Source organism: Cervus elaphus, chromosome 30 (genome assembly GCF_910594005.1).
Source record: "Cervus elaphus chromosome 30, mCerEla1.1, whole genome shotgun sequence".
NCBI lineage: Eukaryota > Metazoa > Chordata > Mammalia > Artiodactyla > Cervidae > Cervus > Cervus elaphus.
This window is the reverse complement of record NC_057844.1, coordinates 30,102,830-30,128,107: the sequence shown is the minus strand read 5'-3', so window position 1 is coordinate 30,128,107 and position 25,278 is coordinate 30,102,830. Positions and strand designations below refer to the sequence as shown.

The window sequence follows — 25,278 nt, the reverse complement described above, 5'->3', positions numbered from 1 at the left end:
AGGTCCTAGGGATTCTAGGTGATTCCTAGGTATGATATTAATAAGTACTCAATAGTCAACGTGACAATGTGTTCTCCCCACAGCCAAAAATGCGGTTCTGAGGGCTGCAAACTGTAGCAAGTTGAGCCATTTTTTTTTTTTTTTTCATTCTGCTTTGTATTTACAGAAAAGTGACACTATAGAAAATTCCTGACCATTTACACAGGGTAGGTACTTTCTCCATTATCACCAGGTGCTATTTGGGGATAGATAGAAGAAAAAAAAAGCTTTTCTATTCATACTTAAAAAAAAAATCTTTTGTTTTTATGAGCTTCCTGATTGTACACAGAGCATTGTGTTCACCTCTCAATGGGTAAATGTATACCCACTGAATGTATGTTACCATGCATTAAGAGAACGTAAGAAAAACCATGAAAACCCATCAATTACATAGAAATGTAAGGTTCCAGACGGCAAAATTTAAGATATAACAAAGGGATAAAATGTCTAACTACCTGGCAAATGGTTAAGATCCTTATGAAAGAAAGAGAAAGTGTTAGTCGCTCAGTCATGTTCAACTCTGGGACCCCATGGACTGTAGCCCACCAGGCTCCACTATCCATGGGATTCTCCAGACAAGAATACTAGAGTGGATATTATACAGAATAATCTTCCTGACCATGGGATTGAACCTGGGTCCCCTGCATTGCAGGCAGATTCTTTACCATCTGAGCCACAAGGAAGATTAAGAACACTTCATTCAAAAACTGACATTCAAACACTACAAATGAGAATGAATATTCCATTCATGAAACACTAATAAGCAAATTTAGTGTGAAAGTTACCACTACACAGATGAACACATGTCACTTAGGGTAGAATGGCTGTCCTGAGTGTACGCTTTACACTCTGATCAACTTCCTGTGATCTTGTAAATTTCCTTTACCTCATGGGTGGCAACAGGTAGGTTAGCTCCACCACTCGTAAGGGAGGGGACTGCTGCATGTTGCTGAGCAGTGTGGTTGTCAGCCATCCACCCTAAGTGTGCAGGCCTTCTCCCTTCCCAACCCCCAACACAGCCTCAGTTTTGTCCTAAGTTTCACTGCAGCATTGTTTAGACTATGATAAAGCCCCCCCATACTGGAACTGGTTAAAATATTTTTAAGTATGTATGTTTTTATAATGGGACTCAGTATTACTAACAGTGAAGTGGTTTACACCTGACCAAGAACTTCCCTGCTGGTCCAGAGGTTAGTAAGACTCTGTGCTTCCAACGTAGGGGGTGTAGGTTCAATCCCTGGTCAGGGAACTAGCTCCCACATACCACATGGCCAGTCCAAAAAAGTATGTGGAACACCTCACCATTTTTTCCAAATCCTATGATACACAGAGCTTTAAAAAACACACACCACATTCAGGAGAGAAAGGCTGGAAGAATAACCACACGAGTTTGTTTTTCTGGGTGGTAGATGAGTTACATTTAACTCTATAAAACTTGTAATCAATATATGCTACTTTATCGGGGCGGGGATCATTCTCATTTACAAGGCAATAGCATATGTAGGAAACAGCAAAGACGTTGGATTTTCAGAGTTTATATTTCTATCATGCTGCCCCAATCCCATTTTTAAATTAGTGACAAAACTGTTTAGAAATGACACCATAAGATGAACTTTATTTTAAAGCTCATAAGAGGCTTCACAATATCAGTTACAAACAGAATCAATGTTTCTTCCATGGTACACCTTCACATGACAATGCACTGTATAACGAGAGATATATTTTAAAGATTTTGTTCTGCATGCTGCTAACACATTTCACTAGCTTTTGCTTTTAGTCAATGGATTTTTAATATAATTAATACCAAAGCAAAAGTCATATTCTATTGGACAGATTTAATTTTAGAAAGCCCTTATGAAATCAGACTTAGTCATGTTTATAAACATCCACACCCACACACATGCTGCAATGGAGAGCAAAATGCAAGAAAACTACCTTGGCAGGAACAAATGCTTAAAGAGTTTAATCACAGCCCTCTTGAACAAGCAGTACACTTTATTTTCTCCAAAGACAAAAGTCAATTTCATCCTCAGTGATGCAAATGGTAATACTGCACAGAAGCTTAGTATGAATTCACAATTCCACAGGAATCTGAAAGTTACCAAGGCAATTTTCCCTTTTAGGATCATAAAGACTACAGACTTAAGCTTCTTCTTTTTCCATATAATACACAAAATTTCTAAACATCCTTAAAAAAGAAAATATAAATAGTCTCAGTATGTCATGTAGAATCACATACTATGGCAAAAATATTTTATTAATTGAAGGACGAAATCAGTTTCATGTCATCTAGTCCAAGTCCATATTAATGGAACTCTTCTCGTTAGGGTAACATTCTCCATTCTGGTGTGGAGGTTCAGCACTGAAATTGTTTTTGCCGTCTAAGTCCTCTTCCTTTTTATCAGTACTCGGGCCATTTGGAGTTCTTTCCAGTTTGGGAGATTCGATTTTTGGTTTGGGTTGTGTTACAACAGGTTCACAAGTGTTATTCAACTCCTAAGAAAGGAAAACAAAACTAATAATCAGACTAACTCCAGTATGTTTTCAATTACTTTCCTACATACTTAAACCAGTATTTTTCAATCAACTCCAATCATACAATAACTCAAAGAATTCTACTTGCTCAATACATTTGCCTAAAATTATAGCTTGAAGCCTGATCTAGATATGTAAATATTCTTCTACAATGTGTCAGGGACTTGCTAACTATTCAGTTTATTATTAACCCATTTATTCCTCATAGCAATTATTAAAAGGTATCATCTCTTAACCCTAGGAAGAGAAAAAGCAGTGAGCAAAGAGCTGGAATTCAAGCTTATAGCCCATGACCTCAAAGGCTCATGTTAACCTTCTCTGTGTCTGAGTGTTCTTCCAGACAGAGCACCTTCCTTGGCTTTCTTACCAACTTCCTTCAGGCCTCATGAACTCAGCAGGACGTTCCCTGATAAAATACCGACCTGGGACTCTCCCCATCGCCAAGTTTCTTAGTCCCTTTGACTACTGTTCCCCGTGGCATTTAACACAGTCTGACGCCCCCCCATACTGGTTTCCTGTCGCGTCTTTACCATGGCGGCCACTGGCAGGTGACCTCCCCAGGAGCCGGGGCTTCCCTTGTACACGGAGCGCTTAACTCCTACAACAATAGCTGCGTACGTGGTAGAAGCGCAACAAATGTATTTATTGAACTAAGTAAATGAAGAAACTTACAAGGCCTTCCCACATTTTGTAATATCAATAATGAACTATTAATAAGAAATCTGGTCTTGGGATGAGGTAAAAAGATTTAAGGAAAAATGGCTATTTTCAAGGTTCAAATCATTGCAACAGGAATCCCTAAGAAACCACAGCAGTAAACACTGGTCAGTGACACTCACCTTTATTTTTGCTCTGATTTCCTGGGCACGGACCACGGGATCCTGATCAAGACTCTTTTTAGCCTGAGCATTCATGACATTATTCATCCACTCCATCACTTCATTAACAGACTTCTCAACCTTTTTCATTTCAGACTCATCAATATGGTTGTATTTCTCATCCTAAATGGAAAAACATAGCCATTCTGTAGAATCAAGTATTTAACAGTAACTAACATCTAATCGGACCCAATTTTCCATGAAGTTCAAATCTATCAATACCATCTTGTCTCACACACCCAAACCTAATTTCTGACTTAAGATCATTTGTTCACAACAAAGACTCCTTCACTTAAGCAGTAGCTTGTAAATCCAGGGTTCATGTCCTCACTGTGTACAGACTTACATTATTTCTAAAGTCAGCTGCTATCTTGGCATAGTGCTGCAGCCTCTGTCCTAGTTCTTCAAATATTTTCGGCCTTTCTTCAGCTTCTTGAAACCGAACTTTAATTGGAGTGCCGATTTTCTAAAACCGAATGTGATAAATTAGTATTTGAATAATTATATTTTAGAAGTCTACAGTCTGAAACATAAGTACCACTTTCCAGGGGAGAGAAGGCCTACCATTAATTCTTCCAGCTTGTCAACATACGCCTGCTTGGCCTGGTCCTCCCCTTCTTCATAGAGCCAGTTCTCAGTCTCTGTGAGCAGCCTCAGAAACTTTTGATGATCCTACATACAGAACACGAAAATCAGTATCAGTGGCTACCTTACTTTAAAAGCTTTCATGACAAAACAGTCATCCTCAGAAGTGTTCGGTATCAAGCTCATCTTATTTCCAGGATGGCAAACCTGATTACCTGGATTCTCGTCACTGAAAAACATCAAGGTGCAAAAACACGCCAAAACTTGCTCCAGACAGTATTTTATACAGGGGAGGGAGTTGGTCTTAGGCTAGTCTCTCTTCACATAAGGATGTCTGAAAATTTGTGGTAAACTGCTCTTATGGACTTAAAATAAATTTTAGAAGTTCTATTTTGCACAATTTGTACACTAAAATGTCATCATAGAAGAGCAATTTTCTTCCTATTCTCCAAAACAATTAGGTCCTGATTAGTAACTTCCTACTCACTTCCACAACCACTGAATACTGAAAGGAAACCTAGCCAAGTTGACAGTTCAATCACTGCACACAAAGGTCACTCCTAATCAACTCAAAAAGTATGTGGTTATACTATAGCTTTAGGTTGAATAAAGTTATACAAATCCACTCTGGATTTCTATAACTAGCCCAATTTCTCTCCAAGGCCCATCTTCCACAGACATGCTTCTGCTCTGGAATTTATGGTCCCTGACAAACTCTGGAATGACTGGATGAACAAGTCTTATGGCATAAAGCAATGACAGAGCAACCAAGGCTCTGAGGTCTTTGAAAGCAAGTATTTTCTCCTATTTATGCTTCTACTCCCCCAATAACTGTGATGTTGCAGACTATGAATAAACGTGCTGACAGGTTCTTTCTTCAATGGTAAACAGTAAAGTCACTAGGATAATCTAGTATAAAACTGCACACTGCTAGTTAGCCTCTCTCTCCATGACTCCGTTTATACGATTTCTATTTCAAGTTGTCTGTTTTCAAAAAGCTCAAGTTACACAATCTAGTAGAGGTTTTAAATGTCAAATTAGGAATTAAGCACTTCAAAGTGAGATTATCTGAATAAAAACACAGCCCTGAACACACCTGTTCGCATAGAAACTTTCCGTACGGTCCACACAGCTTGTCCCGGAACTCGTACACATACTCCTCCACCGCATTCTTAGCGTCGTTTCTCTCCTTTTCCAACTTATCCTGCATTATCATCTTACCCTGTCCAGAAACAAAAGAGGTTAATTCCAATCCTCTGCTAAGTGCGACTGAATTTTAACTATTTAGATTCTGGAGTTAACAAAGTCAACAATTATACCCCCCCTAAAAAAAATCAGTTTTAACAGTTCTAAGTTATACCTCATAATATTCTTCCAACAATTCCTACAAAGTCCTTCATCTTCTAAATACACAGAATGAAGGGTTTTGGTTTTTTTAACATTATATAATAAATTGTAAAAGGCTTCCCAGGTGGCACTAGTGGTAAAGAATCCACCTGCCAGTGCAGGAGATGCAAGCGATGCAGGTTGGATCCCTGGGTCAGGATGGTCCCCTGGAACAGGAAGTGGCAACCCAGGCCAGTATACTTGCCTGGGAAATCCCACGGACAGAGAAGCCGGGCAGGCTAGAGGCCATGGGGCCACAAAGAGGCGGACACAACTGAGTGCAATAAATTATCTAACTTTCACAATTCAGATTAACATTCAGGGAACAAAAATTATCCACTGTTTTTATACAATTCTGTTTGTTTTATGTAGTTACATGGTTGTCTCCTACTGGGATTAATACTGACCAATGTGTAACGGCCACACAATTTTGCCACTACATTATTAGTGCTAGCAGTAAAGAGTCTGCCTGCCAATGTAGGAGACACAAGGGACCCAGGTTCGACCCCTTGGTCAGGAAGATATCCTGGAGGAGGAAACAGCAACCCACTCCAGTATTCTTTCCTGGAGAATTCCATGGACAGAGGAGCCTGGCGGGCTGCAGTCCATGGGGTCGCAAAGAGTCAGACACAACTGAAGCTACTTAGCATGCACAAACAAACGTACTATTTATCAAACAGAAACAGGGATTTATCATTAAATTTCTAAACACAATGGTCCCAGCTCAGTAAAGGAAAACAAGAGTCTCAGTCACTTCACCTATCCAAACTACAGAGAAGCACAATGTATTTTAACAGAAATATTTAGTGTGGCCTGAGATACCGATGGTACTGTGCTGTGCTAGAAGATATCAGCGCTCAACTGCTTCACAAGAACCTGGACAATCAATTTTGCACCAAGCAGAATGATCTATGGTATAGATTTCTTTAATAAAGTTGCAAAAATATTAGGAAAAAAAAAACTTGCTAAAAATATTTAACTAAAAACCATTACTTTTTGGCTTCATTCTGCCCCTAAAAGTTGTATAAAACTTATGAAATGTTAAGAATTATAGCCATTTACCTAACAGGGCCAAACAAATAAATACATTCCAAAATAAAAATATTTAAGTGAAGTAATTACCTCTGTTTCAATATACATGTTCAGAAGGTCTTTCCCTAACTGCCAGACCAAGTTGGCTTCAATAGGCAACTCAACATTCACCACCTTTATTTTGGGTTTTTTAGCTTCTGGAGGTTGGTCACCTTTCTTCTCATTAGCCTTGGGAAGAGGGGTTAAAAAAAAAAAAAAAGAAAAATTCTTAAATAGTTCTTGAATGACAGAAATATCCCTATCATACTTACTGAGGACTCACGCAAAAGTGAAATCCCTAAAATCATAAAGCTGGAAGAATGTGTAAAATCATCTAACTCCCACCCACCCATTTTAAATCAGGGCTGCAATTACACTTATACCTGCCATACTTCCCCCTTCAAGAATTCACCAGAACATTTTTCATCTCAAATTTAATCTCTCTGGCTAAAGCTTTTCTTCACAGGTCCTTAATTTTCTAATACCTTTAAGCTATGTTTGTGACTTGAAAAAGGCAAAACTACTATTAAATTACCACTTCTTTAAATTATAGTCTATAATAGTAACCACAGATAAGACTCTGATCAGCTGCTAAGCATGTTAGGATCAACTCTATCCCTGTATTATATATTTGAGTCTCTATATTCCAGCTACAATTACCAGTACACTGATGAGTGCCTTTTAAAATTCCCTGAATTTGGACATGATATACACACCTATACACGTGTATATACATCCATCTCCTTATTTCTACTATCTGCCTTTTGAGTTGTACCACTTCTCATAAGCAACTCTGCAAGGTCAAAAAAATGTTTACAGTCTTAAAACAGTAAATGGAATGATGTAGCAAATGCTACGTTTACTGTTAACTTTTTCCAAAATACGTAAATACAGGGCTAAAGAAGTAAGTATCTCCTATGGCCTTTAATTTTCCAAGATGTTCTTAGCATTTTCATTTCTGCAGGTTCTTCTAGACACAAATGACAAACAGCACAACTTCAGCAAACGCAGCCGTAGAACAGATGAGAAGAACCACGGGGCACCTGACATGCACGCTGACCGGCTGCGGCGGTGAGCAGACAGCCCATGAGGTGAGGCAGGCGGGGGGCTCTGGGGGACCTGGGGGAGTCGTGAAGGAGGCTAACATCTGAGACTCCACGAAAGAACTGGGACTTGGAGGAGGCTCAACGGCTTGACAATCACAAGGACGGAGACTGTTTCTCAGGCGTTTTCTCCAGGCTTCTGTTTCTGCGTCCTGAGAGATCACGTGTCTGTGAAGCGCTGGGAGCTGGGTCACTAGGAGGCGCCTATCAGTCAGCCTGCCACACCCGTCTTCGCCCCTCCTGTGAGCATGAGAACTCCCCCCCACCACCCCCACAATATACTGTGCATGCTCTGGGGGTCACGAAACACAAGAAAGAAAAGTCGCACCTACACCTGGCAAAAACACAGGAGTGCAACAGATACTGGGGATCGAATGGATGAGAGCCACAGGTATGGAGGTTAAGTTGGGATCAGACTAGCAGTACAACATCAAACCAACTGCTGACAAAACCAACGCATCACAAGATGGCATCCGCATGGCCTGGACAAGGGACGCTCCCCAGAGGGTCTGGGACTAGTGGTCCCACCTACAGCTAGCAGCAGGTGAGCTCCCCAGGGCATGCTCTAACAGGTGTGGGGACCACCAGCAGGAGCCAGTCAGTGCTCAGCACCAGGTGAAGGGGAGGAACACAGAAGTTAAGGAGCCATCGCTGCCAGGCCATCCACACCCAACTCTTCAAGAGGCGGCGGCAGCTTCTTTCAGAAATCAGAATCAGGACCCCCGAGGGGATCAGTCAGGGCATGGGAGCTTAAAACCAGATGCTTTTACTAAGAGTAACATGTATTTGGACCCCAGTGGACTATTCGGTAATTCATCTAAGGGTAAAGAGGTCTATCCTCAGAATGAGAGAAAACCAAACTTCTAATGAAAGAATAATTTACATGCAACCTGCACAAAGAACGAAGTTTTGCAAAGCACAGATCTGGAATAACAATGGAAACTTATTACCAGATCATTGTAATTAATTTATATAAATTTGACAGGCAATTTGAGAGGAGAAAAAAGTTTTACTAGACTCCTATAGCCCATGTATTTATCATCGGATGACTTCGAGTGAAAACTCATCACACAGCACTGAGACGAGTCTTTCAGATGCTGGCATCTGCAGGCACCTCTAGCACTAGAGAAGACAACAAAAGCTATGCATTCGCCCCTGGTTGCCTGGAGTGGCAGTTATTCAAGAGAAGCTTTCAAGTCCAAAAAGTAGGATAATTAGCTGGAGTACCTCTCACTGGTTTCAGTTGAAAAACATAGAAAATTAACAGGAGAAAAAAAAAATCCTATATAGAATAAGGTAACTTGGTGCTTGCTCTTGAAACTGCAGATTGAATGATATCATTAATGATCACATGTTGCAACATTGTCTAATGGAATGAACTAGAAGAGTCACTCACTTTGTCAGCATCTGGGATTTTGTTTTCTTCTGAGGTAAGTTCAGGTGAAGGGGGAGACTGTGAGGTTTGATGACCATCAGTTTGTACCTGGGGCTGTGTTCCAGCTTCATTGTTGTCTTGCTGGATATTTTTCTGAAATGAAAGCCCAGGCACAAAGGATGTAGAAAGCAGGTGTACTTGTATAAATTGAAAAGGTTATAGGGCACCAAAGACAGTACACTCAATTTCTGAAGTCTTAACAGGTGGGGGGAAACGATACTGGATAAAAGCATAAAAAACAAGTATTTGAAAACTTCTTAGATATTGTAAACCTGTAAGAAATTCTTTGAATGATAACAGTTAATATAATAGTTAAATAACACAAGTAGTAGGCATTTTGACTGATGTGATGACAAGAACTCTCCTTCAAGAAGCTCCTCTCTAGCATTGCACAGGTATTAATTCTCAAAAGCAAGTAGGTTTTCTCCAGGCCTCTCTCCCAAAAATAAGTTTCCAAAACCTAACTTCACCAACAGCCATCACACATCTCAACATATCTGCATGTCAGTGGACTGAGGAATTAACATAAAATCACCAACAATCCATCATCTGGCAGCTAGCTCATCACTCCAGTTTAGAGAAACGCAAGACCCTCTCTGTCTCCGCGCTCTTTTCGTGACCCAACAGTCTACACCTCAAAAAAAAATCCCAGGAAAAGAACAAATGCTAAATGTTAGTAGATGTCTCAATGCCCAGTAGATCAGAGCTTGTTATGATCTTATCCCATCTCAGGAGAAGCCTGAAGCATTCTAACTTTAATGACTGAAGTCTCTCATTAGTTTTCTTCCAGAGCCTCAAGATCCTGAGGCAGACACTGAAGTACCAGAAGCAAGGTATTCCTGGTATATATACATCTAAAAGGTACTAAGAGATTGGATACAACAGGCATTAGAATAATGGTGTCTGTAGCCAGATGAGAAAGCGCTGGTATGTGGTGCTGGTCATTTAGTTCATTACACTGAAGTTTTTCCCGATGAGAACAAAGCTGAGGCTCAGATGCTCCTGTTCCTTAAATGTTCTAGGGAATGACCACAGTGCTAACAGTCTGACCACAGGGATGTCACACTTGCTCATGGGAACTAAAACACTGTAACTGCCTACCTACCTCTTCATTTAAGCTATTTCTGGTTACTGTCTACAAGTAAACTATAAGAGCTCATCTATTTTCAAGTTTCTTAGAATTCTTTGGTTGACCATGTAAAACTAACACTTAGGCTAATAGAAGTCTCAATTAACATCATGAACAATTAACAACTTTCTAAACTCTAGTCAGATACTTCACTTCCTTCCTCCCACAACCCAGAAAACCATGTAAATACAAGCAAGTTATAAAATACCAAAACTGATTTTTGCCATATGATTAAAAAAAAACAAAAAACAGTTTTAATATCTGGTATATATTTCAATGAACAGTTTTTTAGTCTTTTATTTCTTAAACACCAGATGGCGTTTGACTTCTCAATATGTGGCCTATGCCTTAAAAAATCTAATTCCAAGAAACTTTGCCCACTCTGAATCAAACTGTCACATGCTGGTTCAAACAAAGCTACAGAGAATTTAATCACAGTTTACCAAACTCCAGGCTGTACATTACCATCACCTAGAAATTGCTATTGTCGTCATTAACGAAAATTCTAATTATCATGAAGAAAAACACTTTAACCTTTTCCTACCCATTTCTTCAGGCTTAGAATTAAGTCTACTATATATTCCATCTCAAAGGCTTACCTACAAACTTACCTCGGCATCTGGGTTTTCTGGTGGCCTCTGATTCTGACAGTCCATGTCGGCTTCAAGAGAAGACACTTCGTTCTCCTCGGCTGGGACCTTCTCCACCATAGATGCTGTAGAGATGGTGAAAATGCCATGGGTATTGACTCGCACTTTGACTTTCACTCGTGATTTTTCTCCATCCTTCTGTGCCGAAACATTCTGAACAATGAAGCGGCCTACAGCAAAAAGAAATCGACAATTTCAGAACCAAATCTATCATGCGGACAAAGGCTAAGAAAGACTGCGATTCCAAAATTCCATTTTCTCTACTAACTGAGTTAGACTTAAGTCCTTTAGTGTATACCAGAAACACAACCTTTTAAAATAGACTGGTAAGTACACAGTATACTTACAATACTTGGGATTAGTCTTAAAATGCCATGAAACCTTCAAAAGCAAGGGCCCTCTTGTGACACTTCTGACACAGACACTGTGTGAGACACAGACCAGCCATCCTCACCTCCTCCTACCCCACTTTACCAGGGAGCACACCCTCAACATGAAAATCCCAAGTATATGGCTAATGATATCAAGCACTTGCCTCATTCTGATTCTGTAGGAACTTCACAGTAGGGTATACTGTTTTCTGACTGATCTAAACATTTTATGTTTCAAATAGGAGAGGTGAGGTAAAATCTGTTATCAAAGCCTAAAATTATGATGCACTACAGCAGTTCCAGACCATGACTAAGTAGAAATCAAGAGTGGTAACTCTGACCCAGACTCCCTGGGCTTGAATCCTGGCCCTGTGATGGCTATAAGTTACTTTATGCTTCTCCAGTTTGAGTTCATAAGGGTTTATAGTGAGCACTTACTATGGAACTAAGTGCTAGGTGTTAGTTATCACCTCTACCAATACTATTGTTACTACAAATACCACTGAAAAAAAACTAAGTGTTTTGAACCTGTTATGTGCAAAGCGCTACAAGGGATTTAGTAGTCTTGTATTTAAAGTCCTGTTTACACAAACACACAGAAAGTTAGATTTATTTACTAGGTCAGTGAAGTAGGCTGGAATAGACCTTCATTAATTATCTAATCACTAGGTTCAGGAAGTAACTGTCATTAGATTCAGTTAAAGAAACAGCATTAACCAAAGGGTACGCAAGAAGACTCACAGGAGAGATATTTAAGATGGCTCTGTAAGTGTGTGCAGGCTTTTCAGTTTTGGTGACAAAACAAGAGAGCTAATGCCAGGCTAAAGAGCTTAGATTTTATCCTCCGTTGAATGGGGACTACAATCCAGCCTGTCAAAATTTTAGTCTAGTCTATATTCAATGATTACTTAATCTATCTATCAACAAACACAAGAAAAAAATATTTTAAAATATAAAACCCTCCTGTGTCAGAACATTTTCAGTTTTAAGGATTAAAAAAGAAAACACAACTGGCCAGGTCAGACTCCTTCCAACAATTCCACTATGAAGCGGTGTTGGGCAAAGGTGAGTCCTGACAAGATCTAGCAATACTAGCTTATTTTACTTGGGAAAAGAGATACAAGAAGATGCCTGTAGGTTTCCCACAGATTTTCAGTGTTACTTTAGGCCAAAATAGATGGACAGTGTCAAACTTCTCAAAGAAAAATGTACCCCCAAAATGTACTTTAAAAAAAGACTACAACACAAAGGTACCTTTCAGAGATAGTTTCAATGGCTTCCAAGCCAGGTTTTAAGCTGAAGTAATGTTCTGCAAGTAACATTTCACCCAGAGGAAAGGTTAATACTAAAAGTCGGTGATAAGAGTTAAGTATAGACTGTATCAGAAAAGGAAAAACACTCAAGTGTTCCTACACACACACAAGTCATTTCATCTCTTTAGGCCAGTTTAGTCATCAATAAAAGAAGAGACTTCCCCATCTTCATTACTCCAAATTGAAACTGTCCTCACATTTTCAATTATGTTCCACTTCACGTTTTCATTGCGTTCTACTCAACACTGCTAAAAGCAGAGTGTTTAAGTTGGTACACTAAATCTTCAAAAGAATAAATACAATTAACTGCTTACCTATTTTTGCTTCTGGATATGGAACTCCTTGAGGATCAGAATAGAAAGCTTCCAGCTCAAAAGGCCCACTTCTTAAGAACGTGAGAACTTTGGAGAAAGGAGCAGCATGGTTTCTACTGAACACTTCATGGACACTAGGAGGAAACCAAAGGTACTCAGTACTTCAAGGGTTCACGCTCACTGTGTGACACAAACAGATCACAATCTAAACCCCATCTCACCATGTATAACCCAAAATGAGAGAAATATTTTGGTAAGTTTGATTGCTAAAAGATCTCAGTTAATCAAACACTCCACCATGAATGTCATACGTTCATTTTTTTAAAAAATATTAAAACCAAGTATCTGAACGTTATTTTCTCCTACATACCCTTCAGCATCTTCTGAATCGTGGCTCCAGACCAGAGATATTGGGAAAGGAACTGCATCAGTGACAGAAAATTCTCTAACTTTAAATGCTGGGGAAAGGATTGCACACTTAAAAAAGAAAAAAAAAAAGATTATCATAAGCACATGAAAAATTTCACTCAGCTTCTAACATAAAGATCATTTCAAATAGGACGGGTAGGTTCAAATTCAAAACTGCTTACAGTGTATACATATGTCTTATGCATAAAGTATCATCTAAACACTAGATATAAAGATAAATAATAGTGGCATTCACTAGATAAAAAGATAATACAACAAATCTTCCAATACTGGAAGATCCTCGTGTCCCCACAGCCTTATCGATTTAACTGGGCACAGGACTCTGCCAGGATGAGATAAAGCAGAAGTGGTTTGAGGAATGACTCCCAGAGAAGATGCGAAGACAGTACCTGCAGTGCACACCCTCTGGCCACCGCTTCATCTGCATTGAGCGTCGTGCTAACATCTTTCCCAAAGAACTTGGCGATTTTTTCTTTCACGGCTGGAACTCGTGTAGTGCCTCCAACTATCTCGACAGCACTCACATCCTCTACTTTGAGCTGAGTCTGTTCCATCAGCGAGTAAAGGGGAGCGTCTATCTTCTGCAGCAAGTCAGCACAGAGCTCTTCAAATTGTGCCCTTGGCAGTCAAGAGGAAAACGTTAAGAAAATTGATCTTAAGGCCAACATTCTGCCCTACTTTTTAAATAATTCTTATCAACCCAACAAACTTTTTTCTTCTCAGACACCCTGAATTCCACATGGGCCAGGTTTAGCCATACCATAATTCATAACTTTTTTCCCTAAAACTATACAAAATCCAGATGCAGAAGGGAGAATGAAAAGAAAATTAGTAACTACAGAAGAAATCACTTTTATATTAAGATTTCCATTTTTAGTCCTTAATATTTTATGTGATCCCATTTTCATCACTTATGAATATTTCCATTCAGTTCAATATATTTCTGTGAAATATATTATGAAAACATTTTTCAATCACTGGCCCAGAAATAATACTAGGAAGACTTCACTATGAGGACACTTAGCACAGATCCTGTTAAAAACCCTCTTTGCAGCAGCAATTCTAGTTCTAATGATGCTGACAGCACTTCAGGTGGTGCAATCTTGAAATGTGGGTCAAGACTCAGAAGACCACAGTTAGAACTGACCCCCGGACTACAGTTTCAGCAAGAAGTTCCTTCTATTTAATCTGTCAGAATCTGAGACACACCTGTTCATCTTTCCGGAAACATCTTTGTCATTCATGAAGCACTCGATGTTCAGTGGTAGGTCTGTGCTGTTAGAGCTCATCAGCTTTTTCAATTTTTCACACTCCTGATATAGACGAAGAAGTGCTCGAATTTTGGATTTTGCATCCAGCTTGTACTTAGTTTTAAATTCTGCACAAAAGTGTTCCACCAACTTTGCATCAAAGTTTTTTCCTCCTAAGAAGGGATCAAAAGCTGTTCCCAGTACCTAATTTAGTTAAAACAACAAATAATCTGGTTATTTTCAATCATATTTGTAACTAGAATCTTAAATATTGCTAACTCAAACAAACAGGCTCAAAATTTCTACTTAAACTACAACATGAAACCCAGCTCAATTAGGATGTATATCACTATAAAATCCAAATGGAATGCTACATCTCTATGATATTTTTAATCCTAATGATTACATAGAAGATAATCTTAGAAAGTTTTTCTTTCCTAAACAAGAACAACTAAGAGTATGCTAAGACAACTGCATTGTCTTTATGCAGATCAACCTTAGGAACAACTCTCTTTTAATAGCTTTATCCCAAACTCTTCATTACCCAAGAAGCTCAGTAGCTTAAAGTAACAACAATTGCCACACGTTAATATCTGGGTCACTTAGTTCCAATTTATGATCTTACCTTCAATTTTCCCTTGTTAAAGGCACAGGCAGAGACTTGAAAAGCTGAATGCCCCATATCAACAAAAACCACTATTCGAGGCTTCTCATCCAGGCTTGGGAGATCCTGCTTATAAATTCCATAATTCAAAGCAACTAAAAGGAAATTAGTATGTTTCAATACTTCGGTTCACATTCTTTCAGTAATTTCATAGTTACCGATATAATTACACATGCAGAGAACCTGACTATACTTCGACCAATTAAAGGTGAACACATTTCTTTTATATCTGGCTTCATACTTCATCTCTTTCTGATTTTACAACAATGTTCCATCACTTTTAAATATATGAAGAGATGTGACAGAGAAGACATATGTAATGCAAAAACAATGGCATGTACACCACACAGAACCACACACAGACAATATCAGACTCATTACACAGTACTTACATTTGAACCACAACCTGCTAGGAGACTGCTTATCCAAAAAAATTTAAGAATTTAATATATAACTAGAGCAACTACAGTTCCTACCAACTGGATTCAAGGCAAATAACTGATCTATCTTAAATAGTCTATGGTTTGCTTTTTCTGAATTTTGAAACCACTGTGTATACTCAAGAACACACCGTTAGCAATACTTTAAGAATCCTTAAAATATCTATGAAAAATATGCTAAACAAAGTCTTATTTGCTTTGCTTGAATACACTAGGGTGTAACTGACTTTGAGTCCATCCTTAATCACAATAAACTGACACAAGCGCTACTGAGTACTTTGCTCCCCATCAACTCATTCCTAGCAAAGTGCCTAGCAAATGGCACAGCTTAAATCAACATCTGACATAAGAGAAATGACTGACTCCAAACTACCAACAATTGGGAGACGTATAAGGGGAAAAAAAATTTTCCGGTAAATCAAGGCGAGGTCGTTCTAAAACCCCATAATAAGGTTGTGGGAAAACTTGTTTCTCAACTATAAAAACAATGTAAGGAAATAAAAAAACTAAACCCAACACAACTAATTCAAAAGATTAAAAAATATACACAAGGGTTTCCTAATGAAAATAGATTCATCCATTTGACAAAGTTGCAACTTCTCACTAAAACAAGCATCTGCAAGACTAGAACTTTTGCTTTCAAATCTAAGTTTTTTAATAGGTGGTATTTCTACATGGAAGTGTTTGATAACAGGACCACGTGTGTCTTAACTTTAGTTTCAACAGTATGTTAACTTTTACACAAAAACAGTTTTTCTCTTACCAGCTGTCATGTCATTCATGAGTCTTAAGCAGTTTAAGCCAACAATCTGGGCAGCATCTAAGACAGATCGCCTCTCAGCATCTGTGAAGAAAGAAGGGACCTGCAAACAGGAAGGGAAAAAATGTTCACTGACCTAGAAAACCAAAACACACACAAACCGCCCACAACCACCAGTGGCCAACTCACAACAGTCAGCTAAACCGGTGCCTGGCCATGTCACGAAACAGAAGAAGGACTTTAGATTAAGTTTCTGGCAAGTTCTTTAACTTTAAGAAACAGTAACTACTTTCGAGAAGATTGCCCTAAAATTTTAAGTATCAGGTTTATTATAACCAAATTTTAACCTGAAATAAAAACTAATCAAGATATTCATAAGATATATCACCAGTTCTTTAAATCTAACTAAGTTTTACATTTAAGTGGTAAGTGTACATTCTAAAGTGGTCTTATTTCTACTGACATTTGAAAATTATTCTGCTAAGTCATCATTAAATGTAATTACACTATAGAGACTACAGGAATTTAAAGATAATACAAAGTTTAGAATCTAGTCACTGCCCTTTGGTTTGCTATTCTTTGGGTTTAAGCATTAATAGATGGGGTACCTTTTAATTCAGCAGACCTGTTAAGATTACAAAATGAAACTTTTTTTGTCAAAGCCTGTTGATTTTTCTAACAGGAAGAACAAAAAACAGCTCGTGGGATAGTTTCTAAGGGTGCTGTCTTCTACCCAGATGAACTCTTTTGATCACTTTCTAGGACACCCTTTTAACTAGCACATTTTTCCAGAAAAGCATCTAATAATACATCCATATAATCACTTAGCTGGAAAGTACCTAAGAGAAAAGTTGGTACTGGAGCTTCCACATTTCCTAAGTATCTATAAATGCTTCAAAAAGAGCGCCAACGGCAAAGGTGGGTCTCTGCTCATCTTTCCAATCAGAACCCTTCTTTCTGCAGTTTTCCATATGAGGTTATTTAAAGGGAAGTGGGGGAGGAGGAAGGACCACTGACTTAAAACTTTAACTTTGTGCTGTCACGTCAGTCATGTCCGACTCTGTGTGACACTGGACTGCAGCCCGCCAATCTCCTCTGTCCACGGGACTCTCCAGGCAAGAATACTGGAGTGGGTTGCCATGCCCTCCTCCAGGGGATCTTCCTGATCCAAGGATTGAACCCACGTCTCTTACATATCCTGCATTAGCTGGCGGGTTCTTTACCACTAGCATTTCTCCAAAATATTCCTTTAGTAAAACACTTTCTGTCGTACAAGAGAAACTTCAGCCTTTCTGCCTCTCTTATCTCAGGATTCTCTCATATCCCAAGGTGCACCACCATAAAGGCTCCTGACAGGTCTGGGCAGGTCACCCTGCCAATAAAAGATGGCTCCTGTACACTGCAAATCCTCCTGAATAACTTAATTATCAACTGTCCATTGAAAGTAGTGAGTTTACCAATGCTAAAAACCTGGGTTCTGTGACTACTGGTGGGTTATCTTTTTATTTTTAAAGATATTTTTTATGTGGACCATTTTTATTTATTTTTGATTTTAATAAAACATTCTATTTAACCCAACATCTCCAAAATATTTCATATTCTTTATTTTATATTAACTCTTCAAAACCTGGTGTGTATTTTATGCATACAGCACATCTGGGTTTTGACTAGCTCCATTTCAAGTGCTCAGAAGCCATGTGTGGCCACTGGCTACCATATTGGGGAATACAGATTTAAGAATTCTAGTAATTTAAGGACGTAAGAACCTTAAAGTCATTTAATCTTTATCATAATAAACTTCTGATTTTCACCATATGAAAATTCTAACCCAGAGGAATAAGTAAGTTACTGACTCAGGTCAAACGATAAGTTCTCTTTTCAGAGTACATTACCGCATAATTTTTCCATTTATTGGACCTCTTTAGTGACCATCAGGCATATCACCATTTGTGAAGTATATTATATATTGGAAGACTTGATAAAATTTTGCTAGCGGTTCAAAAACATTTAAGGCATGAAATCTTTTTTGAGTGATGTAGACCATTTTTATATTGACTCTGTTAAAATACTGCTTCTGTTTTAGGTTTTGGCTTTCTGGCCTTTAGGCATGTAGGATCTTAGCTCACCGAACCTGCACCCCCTGCATTGGAAGGTGAAATCCCAATCACTGGACTGCCAGGGAACTCCCTAGTTAAAACTACTGCTCACCAAGAACTGGTTCTCATGTGTGGGTGAACTCTCTCGTGGACGTATACAATTGTCTCTCAATACAGTTAACTAACTTTGGAACATCCTCCAATTTGATCAGCCAGTCTGTATTTTCAAAAAGCCCAACAGGAGATTTTGATATGTACCACCATACAAAAAACTCTGCAACTTCTGGCTAAAGATAGCATTCAAACCTACTCTGCAATGCTGCTGAACACTGCAGTGATCCAGTCCAGCAGAATTCTGGTCTCTGGTAGTAGAACAGCTTTCACACATTTAATACTAAAAAGCAACATGAAGAAGGCAAATTAAAATAAAACACGTTGCCTTGCTGAATTCTACTTACTGAAATAACACAATCTGTTACTGGCTTCTTGAGGTTGTTTTCAGCAGTTTCTTTTAACTTAGTCAACAGCATGGCTGTGATCTGTTCCACACTGAACAGATGTTCTTCATCCATGTACATCACCTGCGTTGAGGAAAGAAAATGCTCTCGTTACTGCAGTCCTTAAAGCTACTAATATTAACTTTCAAACATTATTACATATTCTCTTTCAGAAAACCTTTACTGTTTTGACTGTTTAAAAGGAGGAAAGGGAAAAGGAAAGAGAAAAGTGGATAGGAAAGCAAAGCAGAAGGAAAAAAGAAAGCTTCCTCCCCAGAGATGAAGAGGAGAAAGGACGCTGGGGCGTGTTTTCCCCTACCCAAAGTACTAGACCAAGCACCATAGACAGCAGTCAAGTGCCAACCTCACTGAAGAGATGAATCACAGAGACGAATAGGATTTTGTGCAGATCATAAGACAGGAATGCCTCTGTACTTTAAAAAAGGTTTCTGCTTGTATTACACTAGAGCTCTCCAAACAACTGCAAATGAGCTACAGTGGAACAGACTGCTTTTGATAACAACACCACAATCTAGGTTTCTTTAGACACCAGAAATTCTAAATTTTTCTAATTGCCAAGATGTTATAAGAAACACAAACTAAGTTTTATAGCAGCATATACCATCTGAGTAATTCTTCAAGGATAATTTAAACATAGACCCATAGTTTAAGAGAAACCAGATAAAAAATAAAAAACCACTTTGTCCAAAAGAGAAACCAGATAAAAAATAAAAAACCACTTTGTCCAATTACAGAAACTGAGTTAAATACTTACTAAGAATTAAGTACTTTTCTCTGTAGATGAACTGAACAATTTCTTAGTAAGGAATCTAACGTTGTTCAATTAAATTACCTTTATTCCAACTCCACCATTTTTCATTGGAACCAGATCATAACTTAAGTTTTCCTTCTCCTTTTGAATGAAGGGGTCATTGAATGCTCGGCCATGAAACCTCTTAAAATTAGACACTGTATTGTTTGCATGAGTGATTTGCTGGGGAAAAAAAAAAATTAAATTCTAATTTCAACATCACTAATTACAGCAATTAAAAAGCAAGTCATTTGTTCAACTCAAATCACCAGAATATAAATAACTTGCCCAAGAGCCCTGAATTTCTCCAACAATGAATACACTTTATTTTCTCTCCTTTTTCTACAGAAATGCCAGGAGGGAAGCAGTGAGAGGAATACACACACAGGCTTCCAAATCTGCAAGATGAACTCAAAGGTAATGAAACTATCAAAACTCTGAACAAGCCCCAGGAACTTTATTTCATTCCTTTTCTCCCACTGAACTTGTTTTATACCTAACGAATAACTGAAATAGGGTAATTAGAAAGACCTATAGTCCAATCACATTTTTCTAAAAAGGAGTTAACTGTTATAGTCTATTAAGTCGCCAAGTGGCCAGGATGAGTTATTCTGAGCCACAAGATGTATGGATTGCTACTTTTCGTATCAATAGCATGGAATATTAATAATCTATACCAAAAAGCAGAAAAGGTAAGGATAGGCCAGTGGTTCCATGGTGTAAGGCTGAGCACTCTGGACTCTGAAAAGGTAAGGACGATTCAAACAGTTTCCATGAGGAAATTCTTTCAACTGCTTGTAGGCATTTTTGATGATTAGGCTCTGGATATACAAAAGTCACACTTGATAGCATACTTCACTCAAAGATGTCAGCAGTGGGAACCTTATTTAAAGCACAAAAATAATTACAATAAAAGATGAAAAAACTAAGACTTCTAAAGTGACTAGTTTGAAAACAGCATAACAGTTCACTGTTTATTTCTCTGATCTACTTGATTCTGGAACTCAGATGACAGATGTCTAGAGGCTAGATCTAGTCTACAGGCTAGATTGAAGCCTCAGTGGATTCTCCTTGTGTAACAACAATGCAGTGGATCTCAAGTCTGGGATGGGAGTCTTCTCTACAGCCAGTCAGGGAGGCTGTTACCTCACCAGGCTCTCTCCCTTCTGAGTAGGTCACTCTAAGTGGCATGACCATTTCTCTTCCCCACTGTCTTTTCTTTCGTTCCTCTCTTCCAGCTAGCCATGACACAGAATTCCAGCGTTTATAGAGTTTTGTTTCCTTTGCAGCAATACTATTTTTTTGTATTTAAAAGAATTTTTTCAACCTTTTTTAAAAATAATTTAAATAAATAATTTAAATAAAATCTGATGTACGCTGCTGCTGCTGCTAAGTCGCTTCAGTCGTGTCCGACTCTGTGCGACCCCAAAGATGGCAGCCCACCAGGCTCCCCCATCCCTGGGACTCTCCGGGCAAGAACACTGGAGTGGGTTGCCATTTCCTTCTCCAATCTGATGTATAACCTTGTGTAAATTTAAGGTATACAGAATATGTTCACTTTGGTATGTTTACATATATAGGACTGCTTTCAGTCCCTTTCTTAGATTTTCATATTTCATATTTATTTTTTCTCCCCAACCCCCAAAATTCAAGTTATAATGTGAGCCCTAAATGGGAGTCACATAGGTAAATTGTCAAGTCCTCTTAATAAGTAAAATTAATTCCAATAACTTATTTAGCCCAACATATCTAAAATACTGCCATTTCAACATGTACTCATTGTAGAAAACTGATAAGATGGTTTTCTTTTTTATTTCATTTTAAGCCTTCAAAATCACATGTATTTCATACTTTACATTTTAATCCAGATTAGGCACATCTCAAATGCTCAAAAACTGTATTTAATGGCTACTCTATAAGACACCACAGGCCTAGACAACAAGTTCTCCTTAATTACAAAGTAACTTGAAAACACTTTTAAACAATGTAACTTCTTAGAAGTTCCTTCTATAAAAGGAATCTTTAACTCTTAAATGAGTATCATGAGAAACTTCACATGAAAGAATTTCAAGTATCTTGTTTTAAAAAATCAAATGTCTTAGAAAATAGGATACACATTAAAAACTAAGGTTGGAAGATTAGTGTGTTAAAGTGTATCTTATTCAATAAAACAAAAGGAAGAGAAAAGGAAAATAAGGATGTAAGGGCTCCTAAGTGGAGTAGGAAATGGCAACCCACTCCAGTATTCTTGCTTGGAAAATTCCACACACACAGAAGCCTGACAGGCTACAGCTGATGAGGCTGCAAAGAGAAGGACATGACTGAGCGACTGCACACGCATGCGAGGGCTCATAAGCAATACTTGCATGATCATTCACAAACTCAAAAACAGACAGGCTTAGGTATTTCATATTCTTGTATGTTTCTGAGATTTTACTTTTAAAACTTCTTTTAAAAATGATCAGAATCCTCTTGAACATACCTGATTTTTGGCTGCAACTCCAATTGTTCTGTTTTTTGATCCAAATGATATGACTGATCTAGAAAAGATGAAAAAAAAAACCATGTTTCACAAATGTAAAGAAGCATAAATGTGGATTTTAACTGACAAGAGGAAAATTCTATTATAAATTTCCATTCTTAGGCAAGGGGGACACAATTTAGCACAATTTTGGAGTCTAAAGCTTTGGTCAGCTTCTCTCTGAGGGCCCAACTTAACTGCTACTCTGAGAATCCTATCTAGGTGGCAGCCATACTCCCACTACTCCAACCCCAGCTCCCACCCGAGACTGCTCAAGGCTCAGAGGACACTTTCCAAGAGCACAAGGACCAGCGTAATTCTCCAGGCCCCAATCACTGAACAGTTAAAACTGTATTATTAACTTGGTCCTAGACACCATTGACAAAAACATGGTGTACCTACTTGGCAGTTACCAACTTGACAGAAATGTAAATATCACTATCCTACCTACTGCTGTTCTAATAGACCATTTGACGCTTTAGAACATGTTTACATAACGAGAAACAAGTGGGCCTAAATTATGCTTCCGGAATTGAAAAGCACAAAAGAGGGTCCTATACAGAAGACTCTACTTGAGCAAGTCAAGTAAAAATGACGCAGAGCAAGTACCACAACAGAACCAAGTATAAATGCTGAGCAAAATGACTGAATAATCTGTTACATTTTAAGTCAGCTTTTAAGAGATGAAGTGACTTGTAACTGTGAAATAGCCTGCAGGGCACTGGGAACAGACCGTCAGCACAGAGCAGGCACAACCACAAGAGTCTTGTCAGAAGGATGCAAGTGAATTAGGTTTCAGATCAGAAGGCAGAAAAGGAGTAACAGCGCGATATGAGCAAAATGGGAACACATTGAGGGCATTAAATACCAAGCCCAATCAAATCCAAATTTGCTATAATTGAGACACCTCAGACCTAAATTATCTGAGCAGGTGCTAAATAGCCTCCGAAAAGCCAGAGAACTGTTGGAGCAAAGGCTGGACCTTTAAAATACCTTCCGGAAACAGTCACTCCCAACTCAAAGTAAACATATAGTTGCCAGACAAATTTACTCATTTTCCAAGGGGAGAATAAAATTAAGTACACCAAACAAATTTATAGTAGCCAACGCAGTTGAGTCAAACATCTATTATATAAAATATTAAACTCCAATACTGCCCTCCGCTTGTATTTTTTGAGAGACACACCTGTCATCTTTAGTTTCACAGTGATCTCTATAACCACAAATGCTATTTTTTCCTACAATAGCTTTTCTTCCTTTTATTGGCCTAAAGAGAACAAAGATATAAACTGTACCTAGGCATGAAAACCTGAGATTCTTTTTCCTTACTATACTCCAATTAGAGACGTTGTCACAGCTAAAGAAAAGACTGTAGATTTATAAAAAGGTTGATGTATGAGATGCTTAGGGACCAAGTCTTCCCAATGGTACTGACACTGTCTCTGAGCTGTTTGGGTATTTTCTCATTTCCATTCACTTTTATAAATGTTCATCTGCACTCAAATATTGATATTGATAGAAACCCAGTCATTTCACCTCTGGGCTCAATGCTTCACCCCTTATACACTATATTCACAAATTTAGACCCTCTCCAAAAAAAGTTGCTTTTTAAAACGTTACCCTTTGCCCACCCCATGCCACAGTAGAATATACCGTTTAATTCAGTGACAACATCCAGTTCTAGTGTACAAGTGTGCAATTTTTATTTTCTCTCCTTATTTAAGCTGTGCAAAATTAAAAAAAAAAAAAAAACTGGAACACGATTCCTCTATAATGGCTTCCATAAAACGAGCAAAAAGGCCCTTTACATCTTTCACGAATGATCCAAGCGTAAGAAGACACACTCATCTATCCTAACAGTGAGTCTGTGGTCGCTAACAACAATCCACTGGCTCACAGCACAAGCAGCAGCATACAGGCTCTGGAAGCTTCCAGCTCATTTCGAGATTCACAATGCGGAAGAAAAGGCTCGGCAGCCCCAGCTCTGCGGTGCGCAAAGACAGGCTCGGAAAGAGAGGAACGAGCTGGGGGCGGCTCAGCCACCTCCGAGAAGCCGGGTGGGGAAACGGGGGCGGCCGCGAAGAAGCTGGCAGAGGCTTCTCGCCAAGAAAAGGGAGCCAAGTCTCCGGCTTGGCCCCCGATCGGCTCCCAGGAGGAAGCCCGCCCGAAGTGACCACCCTGGGGAGACTCGACTCTCGGGCTTCCCTTGGCCCCCGCGAATCCCAGAGACACCCCCTCTCCGATATGCTGCTGCAGGCGCCCTCCCCTACCCGGCGGCCAGGCAGTCCGCATCCTGATCCCCACGGAGGAGGGCACCGCTCCCCACACCGCGCTCCGTTCGCCCTCGGCGTTCCGCGGCCAGCCGCAAGCCTGGGTTCCCCGGGATCTCCAGCCCCCGCCGGCTTCTCCCCCCCGCCCCCAGCAGGCTCCCACTTACGGGGTGCACCGGTCGCTGAACTCGTTGGCGATGGTCTCGATGCCGCCGGCCCGGGCCACCGCGATGTAGCAGCTCTGCGAGCCCACGTCCAGCCCCACAACCGACATGGCCGGCTCTCGGTCCGCCTCCGCCTCGGCTCGGTATGAGTCTGGGTCTGCGTCCTCCTGGCGGCCGCTTCCTGCCCCGGCCGCGCTCGACTCCCGTGGGGTCCGCTCCTGTCACGCGGGCGGACGGACGGACACACGGACAGTCTGCCGGTCTGGAGCCTCCGACTTCCCGGGGACAGTGGTGGTTCGGAGAGCAGTAGCCACGGGAGAAAGCGGTGCTCCGTGTACGCGAGTCGCTCCGGAGCTCGGGCTGCCGGCCTGGATCTTCCACCGCTCCCTCACCGGCGCGCTGCTGAACTACCGACCCAGAAGGGGAGGTCCCAGAGCCTCAGCCTTATGTATCGCACTGATCGGAACTTTCCAGAATCTGCGGCATTTACTCACCGGCGCCTCCACCGGCCCCTCCACGTGCTACTTCCGCTTCCTTCTTCTCGAGCCTTCTCGAAAGATTCTACCC

At 39.7% G+C, this 25,278-nt stretch overlaps 1 protein-coding gene across 2 annotated transcripts; it reads right to left on the bottom strand.

The window, feature by feature from the left end:
- Positions 1–1,626: 1,626 nt before the first annotated feature.
- On the bottom strand, positions 1,627–25,218 carry HSPH1 (heat shock protein family H (Hsp110) member 1). 2 transcript variants are annotated; one of them, XM_043892061.1, is made up of 18 exons: positions 24,715–25,218; positions 22,239–22,296; positions 19,799–19,939; positions 18,907–19,029; positions 16,356–16,455; positions 15,114–15,247; positions 14,448–14,692; positions 13,628–13,856; positions 13,180–13,286; positions 12,810–12,943; positions 10,773–10,981; positions 8,994–9,125; positions 6,546–6,683; positions 5,134–5,259; positions 4,017–4,124; positions 3,799–3,918; positions 3,414–3,575; positions 1,627–2,535 (listed from the first exon to the last, which is right to left on the bottom strand). In XM_043892061.1, exons 1-18 carry the CDS (start codon positions 24,819–24,821, stop codon positions 2,329–2,331), a joined length of 2,580 nt encoding a protein of 859 aa, XP_043747996.1. In that variant the 5' UTR covers positions 24,822–25,218; the 3' UTR covers positions 1,627–2,328. The 2 variants fall into 2 exon arrangements, with proteins under 2 accessions (XP_043747996.1, XP_043747997.1); XM_043892062.1 differs by lacking the exons at positions 19,799–19,939; positions 22,239–22,296; positions 24,715–25,218 and adding exons at positions 20,490–20,497; positions 23,801–23,813 and having other exon boundaries at positions 18,907–19,050.
- Between the last annotated feature and the right edge of the window lie 60 nt (positions 25,219–25,278).

What these genes read in the sequence shown, in the direction of transcription:
- HSPH1 (XM_043892061.1), bottom strand. Translation starts at nt 24,821, where the DNA reads ATGTCGGTTGTGGGGCTGGACGTGGGCTCGCAGAGCTGCTACATCGCG. An exon ending in ATGGTGGAGTTGGAATAAAG is followed by an intron (nt 19,030 to 19,798) that starts GTAATTTAATTG and finishes TCCTCAACGCAG; the next exon opens with GTGATGTACATGGATGAAGA. An exon ending in CAGAAAACCCAGATGCCGAG is followed by an intron (nt 9,126 to 10,772) that starts GTAAGTTTGTAG and finishes CTTTCATTTCAG; the next exon opens with AAAAATATCCAGCAAGACAA.